Consider the following 12,413-nt stretch of genomic DNA (forward strand, 5'->3'; position numbering starts at 1 on the left):
AAAGGGTGATAGACATAAAGCTGAAAATTACACGCCAATAAGTTTGACAAGCTTTGCATGTGAGCTTTGGGAAGGCATTTTTTCTGATTATATTGGACATGTTTGCAAAATTAATAACTGATTCGATAGAAGGCAGTTCTTGTTTAGGAAAGGTTATTCGACTGAAGCTCAACTTGAAGGATTCCAGCAACGTATAGCAGATATCTTGGATTCAGGAGGTCAAATGGACTGTATCGCGATTGACCTGTCTAAAGCATTTGATAGGGTGGATTGTGGGAGACTACTGGCAAAAATGAGTGCAACTGGACTAGACAAGAAGTGACTGAATGGGTTTCTATATTTCTAGAAAATAGATCTCAGAGAATTAGAGTAGGCAAGACTTTATCTGACCCTGTAATAATTAAGAAGGCAATTCCTCAAGGCAGTATTATTGGTCCTTTATGTTTTCTTATATATATAAATGATATGAGTAAAGAAGTGGAATCAGAGATAAGGCTTTTTACGGATGATGATGATGTTCTGTATAGAGTAATAAAGTTTTAAGACTGTGAGCAACTGCAAAATGACCTCGATAATGTTGTGAGCTGCCTGCTGTCATTTCTTGATGGATACAGTACTTTTGCATCCATCTCTTGGCACAGGCCAGAGCAAAGTGTAGCTTCCACTGAAGTCCCAGTCTCATCCATGGCTGTGACAATATGAAAGCTGCTGGGGTATGGGTGGTGCTGATTAATGACATTCAGAGCACAACCAGTGTGTTTGAGTGTCATAAAAGGTGTTGCTCATAGGGTTAGTTGTGCTACAATAGCACTGCCTGGCCCAGTGAGGAAAGCAATGGCAAACTACCTCACTCCTCATCTTGCCTAGTATGCCTCATTTTGGTACTGCCATTGGTTTTTGTGATTTCCCTACAACTGCATAGCCTTTGGTGATGCTATTTGAGGATCCAACAAGACTCTGGGCTGATGACCTAACAGACAGACAGACAGACAGACAGACAGACAGACAGACAGACAGACAGACAGACAGACAGACAGACAGACAGACAGACAATGTTGTAAGATGGATAGCAGGCAATAGTAAGGTGAGAAACAAGGTTAAAATTCAGGTTGAGAGTTTCACAAATAGGAAAAGTCCTCTCAGTTTTAATTACTGCGTTGATGGGGTGAAAGTTCCTTTTGGGGATCATTGTAAGTATCTAGGTGTTAATATAAGAAAAGATCTTCATTGGGGTAGTCAAATAAATGGGACTGTAGCTAAAGGGTACAGGTCTCTGCACATGGTTATGAGGGTGTTTAGGGGTTGTAGTAAGGATGTAAAGGAGAGGGCATATATGTCTCTGGTAAGACCCCAACTAGAGTATGGTTCCAGCGTATGGGACCCTCACCAGGATTACTTGATTCATGAACTGAAAAAATCCAAAGAAAAGCAGCTTGATTTGTTCAGGGTGATTTCCGACAAAAGAGTAGCGTCACTAAAAAGTTGCAAAGTTTGGGCTGGGAAGAACTGGGAGAAAGAAAACAAGCTGCTTGACTATGTGGTACATTCTGAGCTGTTAGCGGAGAGATGGCGTGGAATGACATCAGTAGACGAAAAATTTTGAGTGGTGTCTTAAAAGTAGGTAAGATCACAATATGAAGATAAAGTTGGAATTCAAGAGGACAAATTGGGGCAAATATTTGTTTATGGAAAGGGGAGTTAGGGATATGAATAACTTACCAAGGGAGATGTTCAATAAATTTCCAATTTCTTTGAAATCATTTCAGAAAAGGCTAGGAAACAACAGATAGGGAATCTGCCACCTGGGCGACTGCCCTAAATGCAGATCAGTATTGACTGATTGACTGTGATTTAAAATCAATCGAGTTTAGTAGCTTGGTACAGTCAAAAGATATGAGCTGAACTTGGATATATTATCATCATCATCATCATCATCATCATCATCATCATTTGCAGCTAGTACAGCCTAAAGCAGGTCTCGTAAGACAGATATTTTCGTGAGGGTGGGTACAGGAAAATGCATGTTAATTTGATGAAGGACAGTGTTGTGTGTGGTGTGATAGTTGCAAGAATGTTGGGACAGTACGGTATACACACCCAGTCCCCAAGCCAAGGGAATTATTCGTTTACGATTGAAATCTCACGACACAGCCTGGAACTGAACAAAGGGCCTTTGAGACGTGAAGGTTAAGACATTGACCACTCAACCACTCAGTTGTGGAGACGGACGAAAATATTTAATTGGAGGTTATGATTTTGAGTCCATCGAATAAGAAGGCTGATGCCTTCACTGAAAGGTTCTATTTGTTGATATACTGTGCTAGGACTGAAGTGGAAGCACACCTGAAGATCATCATACACACACAGGAAAAAACAAAGCTGTAGACATAACACATATCATAGAACATCAAAGAAGATATGATTCAAATTATGACAAAGTATTTTCTGATAACTCAATGGACTTGAAATATGCATGAAGCCACACAGACTGGCGAATCGATGCGTGTGCACACTCGTATCCACACACACAGAAAGAGATAGAGAGAGAAAGAGAGAGAGAGTTCTTGATTACATGTGTGTTGCAGAATTTCCTTCAAAGATATCAGACCTCCATAAATGAAAACAGATTATTTTATTACAATTCACATTACGTTGCACCCGCACAGACAAGTCTTATGGCGACGATGGGATAGGAAAGGGCTAGGAGTGGGAAGTGGCCATGGCCTTAATTAAGGTACAGCCCCACCAGCATTTGACTGATGTGAAAATGAGAAATGACAGAAAACCATCTTCGGGGCTGCGACAGTGAGAGAAATCATTTGCAACAGCTGCTATGACAACTGTAAAAAAAATGTAAACCTTGCCTGCTTTTTATGATAACAATGCTTTTCCCAATTTCTTTTTATTGAAGAGCAGCCGTCTCCAGCAGGAAGGATCAGCAGGGTTCTGGAGGAATACAGCCTGTCCTAGTCAGTTTGCTATGTGCACCTAGCTTGAGTTTTGCGTGAAACTCTTGCCGTAAACTCTTGTTTTGTGGTCAGTGCAGAGGTCGTTTACGGTGGTCAGTAGTAATGGCCAACATCACCATGTATGTATGTATGTATGTATGTATGTATGTATGTATGTATGTATGTTGGGCATTCAGCCCGAACGCTGGTTTGATCCCCCTCAGCTCCGCCAACAGGTGTTATAGGTAGTCTAGGCATCGCTGATGAGGCATACAAGGGAAATGAGGAGTGAGGTAGTTTCCCGTTGCTTTCCTCACAGAGCCGGAAGTTGCTACTACTATCAGCCTGCCAAGCCCAATGAAATGCATGGACCAACCGACCCTATGAGCGATATTTTCATACCATTCATAGCAGGGACTGACTGCATAAGGAATGGCATTACTAGAATCACTCATACCTCGGTCACTTTCATGTTGTCAAAGCCAAGGATGAGATCAAGACAGGTCAATGAAAGTAACAAATTTCTTCTAACCCATACCACAAGACATAGTGCACTGTAAACACTACATCTTGCCAGCAAAGGCATAACGTCACCATACTATGTAATTTTTCTTTGCCGGTAGTTTTAATATGAAATGGCGTATGGCTTTTAGTGCCGGGAGTGTCCGAAGACAAGTTCGGCTCGCCAGATGCAGGTCTTTCTATTCGACACCCGTAGGTGACCTGCGAGTCGTGAGGAGGATGAAATGATGATGAAGACAGCACATACACCCAGCCCCCGTGCCATTGGAATTAACCAATTAAGGTTAAAATCCCCGACCCGGCCGGGAATCGAACCCGGGACCCTCTGAACCGAAGGCCAGTACGCTGACCGTTCAGCCAACGAGTCGGACAGTTTTAATATGAACATTTGCCTCTACCTTCTCAGAAACAGGAGTGTTCCTTGACATGTCAAAATACATAGCATTGCCAATCTGGGAGAGGAGATATGAGTTCAGCTACCTTAACCTGATCACATGCCTGTGAAACTCTGTAACTTTATTGGAGTCATTAGGCAGTTTTTGGCACAAAGAAGTTTTCTGCTGCAATGACAGGTTATTACGCTGCATAAAATGAGTAACCCACCAACGACTTGCCTCCAATAAGCTTCCTGGAATATCGTAATTTTTTTTTCATTTTATGCAATATCGTAAGTTCGCGCAATTACCCCCATGCTTTCAGTTGTAACATTTCGTGAGAAACACTGCAAACTGCTGTTCCGCATCTCTTACCCATTCCAGTAACGCTTTCTTAACAACTGGGAACTTGTAAACTCATGACCTGCTGCTCTCTTATTTTCTTCTATGAATTTCACCACTTTTGGCTTGAATGAAGCCGTTTAAGTGTTAACTTTTCCCATAACAAATATTTACTACAAAGCTCCACATGGTTGAGTTCAAACTCTACGTGGCAGGGGCCCTTTCTGTCTGTTATTGCAGACGCACATTCTTACAACAAGACCACAAATTGGATGTGCGGCTTTTAATCTGCGCAAAAATAAACAAGTGGACATGTGTACCGTATTGTTCTCTCTTATGTTTTTCATGTGATAATGGAGATTTGTTCTAAAACATACATGTGTGTAAAACTTTCCTAAAAGTCAGCTGTAGTTTATAAGCACAGTAAAATTACTTCTAAGTTGGAACAACACTGAAATAAAACATCGGCACACTTGTGGTCACTGTGACTTGGCAACCAAGCTTCTCAGTGCGCGCTCCCGAAACCCAAACATACTTTCACTTTTCTTTTACTGTAAGCACTCGGCGGCAGTCGGTCTACAGTATCACGTTCTTAGAGTGCCACGTGTAAAAATGAATTCAACAAAGCATTTGCGGTCTTTTACTGTAAGTGAAAAGCTGAAAATTTTAAGGAAGCTGAAATTATTGGAAATCGTGACTCTAGTAGGAAATACAATATAGATTAATCTTGCATTTGATAGTGGAGAAAGAAGAAAGATTTTTTTAAAAACAGAAATGGTGACCGCAGAGCTTTCCACGGGCAGAGTGCACAGTTTCCTGAAATTGAAAGGATTCTGTACAAATACGTAACAGAAAGGTGGGAATTGCGATACGGTGTGTCTACTGATATGTGCCAATTATAAGTATTAGAAATCGCAAAAGAACATTCTACGCCAGAGTTTAAAGCAAGCCGAGGGTGGATCAGAAATTTCTATAAGAGGAATGAACTGATCATTAGAAGTCGTACCACAATTTTGCAGCGTGTTCCTACTGCCTATGAAGAAAAACTGTTTTCCTTCCAGAGCCATATAATTTGGTTGAGAAAGAAAAATTTATATCTGCTTTCCTAAACTGGAAATGCAGATCAGACGCCTGTCTATTTTGAAATTCCATTGGACAGTTCTGTGAGTGTTAAGGGGTTGAAAGGTGTTACCATCAGAACAGGTGGTAATGAAAAACAGAAGGTGTATAGTAATGTTATGTATACTTGCTGATGGAACTAAACTTCCAGCATACGTTGTCTTGAAGAGAAAGATGCTTTCGAAAGATCTACCTGCTAGTGTTATCGTCAGAACTCAGAACTCTGGTTGGATGGACAGTCTACTAGTGAAGACTAACTGAAATGTGTTTTGTAACATTGCCCTGGTGCATTGCTTGGATGGAAAAGCTTGGTTGTTATGGACAGCTACCGCGGTCACACAACAGAAGCTGTGAAGAAGCAAACCAAAGACGCAAAAACTCCAGGCAAATTGACATCTATGGTACAGCCGTTGGATGTCTGTGTGAACAGTCTGTTCAAAGGTGCCTTGAAACAGCTGTATACCAAGTGGGTGGCAGCTGACAATCGTGCACTGACGTCAACTGGTCATATCAAGCTCCCGCAACTCAACTGCTTTGTTCGTGGGTAAAGACAGTGTGAGATCACATCTCTGGTGATCTCATCCAGAAAAGTTTCCAGAAGTGCAGTATTTCTAATGCTATGGATGGCAGCGAAGACGACGACATGTGGGAAATTGATGGTCAAAGTGGTAGTGAAAGCTCTGAAGTTGGTACTTCTGATGATGAATGAAGTGCTGACTATCATTCTGTGATTGATACATTTTTCTGTACGGTAGTTTATTGGGTATAATATTAAGGACACTTAAAAACTGTCCGAAACTATTTTAAATTCGTGAAACATATGTAATGAAATGACATTCTTGTTCTGTGGCAAATATTGTAAATAATTTTGAGTGAAACTTCTTTTTTTTAATTTTGCCCTTTAACACTTTGGCCTACCTTTACTTGTGAAATGAAATATTCCCTCACATACCATTTATTTTTCAGTCACTTTAACATTTCACGAATCACATACATAAGAATAAGAATACACAGAGCAAAGTGAGTTTTCAGCTCATCTATAGTAACAGGGAACCAATGCTTTTGTTCGAAAGTATTACTGGTTTCAAAGGAAGTGGATAAATTAGCAAGAAATGTAGAGGCATAAGCATTGGCTTGCTTTGTAACGTGATCCCGGAACTGTGGGGTTAGAAATTCATTCACTACGTCCATTTCTTTTAGATTATTCCCCAACCTCCTCCTCACTATAGAATGAATTCAGAAACTGGTTTGCATGGTACAGACACAGGCTTATTTTCAACAAGATCCCAATTCCAATCATCATTACATTTCAACATCACTATTTCTAAGCCAGTCACGAATATCCCCATCCATGCCGCACTTGGATGCCGCCATGATTGTTTACAACTAGTGGCAAACCGAGGTGCTTTTTATTTTCTGTATTTCAGCTCAGAGTTCCTATTTACACAGAGAAAATAGCTTCAGGTATCATTTGACATCAATCGGGTAGGCTGCAAAACAAACAGAATAAATCTCTCTGACCAGCTGCTAACCGCGATAATGAACTTATAAATGTTCCGTGCACCAGGACAGAAGTGTCCATCAAAGTATGTTACCACCTTACGATTGCAGGACGGAAGGTTCCGTCCAAGTATGGCAATGGGTTAATATATAGGGTGCGGGTCTTGTTCAGGGGCGGCTGGTACTTGGGATTATTGGGTAATAAAAGCAAGGTTTTCTAAATAGTACAAGTATGTTTAGCTAGTTAGTTGCTTTACATCGCACCGACACAGATAGGTCTTATGGCGACGATGCGACAGGGAAGGGCTAGGAGTGGGAAGGAAGCGGCCGTGGCCTTAATTATGGTACAGCCCCAGCATTTGCCTGGTATGAAAATGGGAAACCACAGAAAACCATTTTCAGGGCTGCCGACAGTGGGGTTCGAACCTACTATCTCCCGAATACTGGATACGCACTTAAGCGACTGCAGCTATCGAGCTCGGTCAAGTATGTTTATAGACCATCTGAACAGAGCAGCGAACTCATGTGTACTCAAATTTTTTCAAGAGCAAGATTTTAGTTTATCGATATATAGATAAGAAAATTAATAAAAATAAGATATTCGATTATAACAAAAAGAAAATCAGTCTAATTTAACTTGCTTTGCTACACAATATGTATAGTACATAAATTAAATTAGCAGAATATTTATTATTATTATTATTATTATTATTATTATTATTATTATTATTATTATTATTATCTGTTTTCCATGGTCTTATGGCGACAATGGGATAGAGAGTTAGAAGTGGGAAGGAAGCAACCGTAGACATAATTAAGATACAGCTCCAGCATTTCCCTGGAGTGAAAATGGGAAGCCATGGAAAACCATCTCAAGGGGTGCTGATGGTGGGATTTGAACCCATTATCACCCAAATGCAAGTTCTCAGTTGCATGACCCTAACCGCACAGTCAATTTGCTAGGTTGCAGAATATTTAATGAGGTAACAACATAGTTCCTCTTCTATAAGATGTGGCCCTGAAACAAGAGGGTGTATTGGATAGGCCTATACAAATGAATAAGGTACAGTCATAAGAATTATGCAAAAATGCTGTAACTAAAACAATTCATTTTTCATTTTCATAATACTTGATAAATTTTCATTAAAAAAATGCTCACTCCAACTCTTTAGATTCAATAGAAAGAAATTACGGATTCAGAATAATGCAATTGGAAACCATAAGCAACTTACATCCGTTAAAGAAAGAGGTACTTCCTCTAGGTGAAGATCACAAGCAATACGAGGCTGACTGCGGGAACGTAAGGGCTGTTCACACCTGTTACGCTTAACATGAGCCTGGGCACTAGTTGGAGCTAACACAAACTGATGTTCTTGTGAAGCACACTGTGACATAGCAACCTGTAAACAATAATACAGGCATTTCATTGAATTACATCAAAATGACAAAGAAGCAGGAAAATGTACACTTGCTTCATTTCCAGCTCAGTAAAACATTCCAGAGCTGAACTGAATTCCAGGTAGCTTATTAGAAGCATACATAATTGTACTTGAATACATACTGAGTTTGAAAGATAGAAGAAGGTAATGAAACAATAAAAATTCATTTCTAGATTAAACAATCACTACTTAACACATATGAATTCTTCCAGTCCATTGTTTGACAAACTAATAATAAACAGCAATTAAATCTGTAGCTATTCCAGTCAAGATTCATCCTTTGAGATCAAACAGAGATGTAAAGTGAAGTTCTCATTTCACATCTTAGAAGTGAAGCTTCCAAAGAGTGTAGAGTTATTTGGTTCTTCCTCCGGGGTGAACCAAATTCTCATTTCATGCTTATGTAGAGATAATTTTCTTGTATTTTGAATAGAAAGAAATTAGAAATGACAGCTAGACAGGATTCTGTTCTGTTCCATTGATGCCACAAAGTAAGTAGAATAAATGTGGTAATGTATTTAACATTGTACTTGAAAGAGCTATGAATTTCACGGTAACTGTTCGGCTAACAACAATGGCAATTTCAACTTTTAGCACAAGAAACTCAAACAGAGTCTGTAACAATAGCTCTAAATATGAGTGAGAAAGTGAACACACCAATTAGGTGGTTCTTCATTTGTAGCCTTTTTTTTCTTTTCCTGGTAAGATCTTTCACATCTCCAACCAAGAATACTTCCATCTCCTTCCCTCCATATAGCAAATGCTTCACACATGCATCCTGTATCATTATCTAATACCTCCTGTATTCGGACATTCTGTAATAAGAATTGTTACGTGCAGTCTTTCTTCAAACAATTGTTCACCTTTCTCTTCTTCTAGGCTTCTTGGGTAGAACCACACTAGATGATGATGATAAGATTCATTGGCTGTTATTTTAGCACCCATCATCATAGGTCTATTTCTTCTAAGACAGTTTGTTTACAAGATAGGAACACTCTAGTGTGTTCTTGAAGAAATGGGTCAATGATAATGGCTGCTGTAATAACAACACGTGATGAATTCCAAACCTGGGGACCTAGGAAAGAAATTAGACAAAGGCTGTAAATGCCTGAAGTTATAATTCAATTCTGTTAACAGTAGCTTTCTGTAAAAAGTACTTCCCAGTCAGTGAAAGACTAAACCCACACAATGACACAGCATGTTTCCTCTTCTACACAAAGAAGTAATAAAATCACTGTATAGATTGTTTACATAAGTATCTTACAAGCCACAGAAATTAGGTGAAAAATTCCCTTCTTTTATTTATTTCAAAAGATTCTAATAACAACGTTCTAGGAATCAAGAGAGACCGTTACCAAAGTAGAACAACCAATATTTCCCTTATTCCATAATTTCATTTGCAATTTGATTTACGTTGCACTGACACAGACAGGTTTTATGGCAACGATGAGATAGGAAAGGGCTAGGAGTGGGAAGGAAGCAACCCTAGTCTTAATTAAGGTACAGCCCCAGCATTTGCCTGGTGTGAAAATGGGAAGCCATGGAAAACCATCTTAAGGGCTGCCGACAGTGGGGTTCGAACCCACCCGGATGCAACCTCACAGCTGCGCGTCTTTAACCGCATGGCCAACTCGCCCGGTGTTCATAATTTATGAAGCAAAACAAATTCCAGGAGAAAAGGGATTATCCTTTAAGTGCGACTAACAAAGGAAGTAAACAAAGTCATCAATTTAACACCAGCACTGCTCTACACAAGCTGTATGGAGAAAATACAAACAGATACTTGTTTTTTATAGTCATGCTATATGGTATGCTAAGAAAACCACTGCCTGACAATCATTCCTCGTCAAAGAAAAGTATGCAGGAAGGTTCATGTCATACCAAGTCAAAACTCATGGCACATACAACCCATCAAGGACCTTTTCCTACCAAGATGACTACCATCCAACCACATGGTCTGTAAATATTGGAGTGACTTGTGGTCAATGCCACAACTTCCTTAGATGCATTCCTCAATTTTTCTTGACCAGACCCGATGTCTTTCTTACCAGACAGTTCTTCAGTTAAATTCATAAGTACCAAACAATTTGGGTCACGTAGGTGTAAGCTTGCAATCAGGAGATAGCGAGTTTGAACCCCACCGTCGGCAACCCTCAAGATGCTTTTTTTATTTTCACAATAGGAAAATGCTGAGAACCCCACGGCACTACAGCCCTTGAAGGGCCTTGGCCTACCAAGTGACCGCTGCTCAGCCCAAAGGCCTGCAGATTACGAGGTGTCATGTGGTCAGCACAACGAATCCTCTCGGCCGTTATTCTTGGCTTTCTAGACCGCGAAGGAAAACGCTGAGGCTGCATTATTTTAGGCCATGGCTGCTTTTTCTTTCCAGTCCTTTCATAGCCCTTTGCTATCCTACTGCCGCCAAAAGACCTAACTTTTTTCGGTGCAAAGTTAAAATACTTTGCAAAAAGGAAGAAAAAAAAAGGGAAGTGCAAGGCACAGTAAAGCGAGTCGATCTTAAGTGAGACAAAGCTCTTCTCACAACTCCAACTGGTGTAAACAAACATCGGGAAAACATGTTTTCACAATAAGTGCAATGACAGCAGTTGTTAACTCCTTACAAATTTTAGTACCATATACTGAAATAAAATAAGGATGTTATACTTTTCCTTCTCAAGATACAGAGTGGTGTGCATAACTAATTTCAGAGATTAGGTTATGTACTTTTACGTCTAGTTAAATTTCAGAAGGGCTGTTCCCACGTAAATTTATAGTGAAAAGGTTATCATTATTCTACAGGGAGCATGAAATATGTTTTCATAATACATGCACGGTAAACCTAGGTTAGGTGATGCCGTTTGAAGTAAGAAAATGGAAAAGTTTGCCACAAGCTTCTGGAGTGATGCTATTACAATTTTTAAGAGTGAAACTGAATATGCGTGTTCAGACTATTGGAGCTAGAAAATATGTGCTAATGTGTAAGCTGCTGCTTGGAAAAAAATCTGCTAAAATGTTTAAACAAACCGACTGCTGTTTCCTACCAATTTTTATGAGTTTTTGTGCGAATTTGGTATCTTCTCCGATTTTTATAGAAAATCATGTACATAGGGTATAACGTTATAAGAATAACCTTAAACCAAAGCGGTTTTGCATTCACTGACAAATATCTGTCAAAAGGAAGGGTTAACCACGGGCTCACCATTATCACAGACGTACAGGGAGACAAACTTGTAAGAGGTATGCGACTACATTGACTGGCAAAATTAATGAATCACTTCAATTTTCTAAAGAAAAAGGATGTTAAATTGCCAAACATTTGTTTTATTATTTACATTGATCATTTTCATTAAAAAATTATGTACTGGCTAACTAATGACATCTGGCTGTTATTGCTACCCTTCTTTGCTTAGATAATTTTTTAATGAAAATAATCAAGGTAAGTAATAAAACAAATGCTTCACAATTTAACATGCTTTTTTATTTGAAAAATCAAGTCATCCATAAATTTTGCCTGTCAGTGTAAAAGAAACTGCACAGCTGGTTACGAATAGAGGATCATGGAAGCACTTAGTTAATTCACAGAGGGTTGCAGACTGAATGCCAAAAGACTTAAAAGTGCATAATGAAGATGCATGTATGAGATAATGATCCATCATTCTAGCAAGCACATTTCCTTATGCATGTGCCTGCAGCAATTATTCAGTTGGGTTCAGCAAATGGCATAAGTCTGTTATCTGATGACAGTGCAAAAGAACAAATCTGTTAGGGCACACCCAAATATTTATTTATTTATTTGATTAAATTTCAAAGAACAATCTGAGCCAAAACTAGTTATAGTGCAATACAGGTCTCTTGCTTAGATAGCTATGGGCTTTACGTCGCACCGACACAGATAGGTCTTATGGCGACGATGGGATAGGAAAGGCCTAGGAGTTGGAAGGAAGCGGCCGTGGCCTTAATTAAGGTACAGCCCCAGCATTTGCCTGGTGTGGAAATGGGAAACCATGGAAAACCATCTTCAGGGCTGCCGACAGTGGGATTCGAACCCACAAACTCCCGGATGCAAGCTCACAGCCGCACGCCTCTACGCGCACGGCCAACTCGCCCGGTTACTTAGATAGCAGGGGCAGTTTAACACCAGAGTAATATTCAGCACAAACCATACAAAG

General features: G+C 39.7%; 1 protein-coding gene across 1 annotated transcript in view; it reads right to left on the reverse strand.

Moving 5' to 3' along the window:
- Window positions 1–12,413, reverse strand: part of Vps13D (vacuolar protein sorting 13D) — an 866,734-nt gene that overhangs the window by 776,989 nt on the left and 77,332 nt on the right. Inside the window, 1 exon segment of the mRNA XM_068226303.1 lies at window positions 8,038–8,205. Within this exon segment, the coding sequence (XP_068082404.1) occupies window positions 8,038–8,205 (168 nt within the window).

This window comes from Anabrus simplex, chromosome 2, assembly GCF_040414725.1.
Source record: "Anabrus simplex isolate iqAnaSimp1 chromosome 2, ASM4041472v1, whole genome shotgun sequence".
In the NCBI taxonomy this organism is placed as follows: Eukaryota; Metazoa; Arthropoda; class Insecta; order Orthoptera; family Tettigoniidae; genus Anabrus; species Anabrus simplex.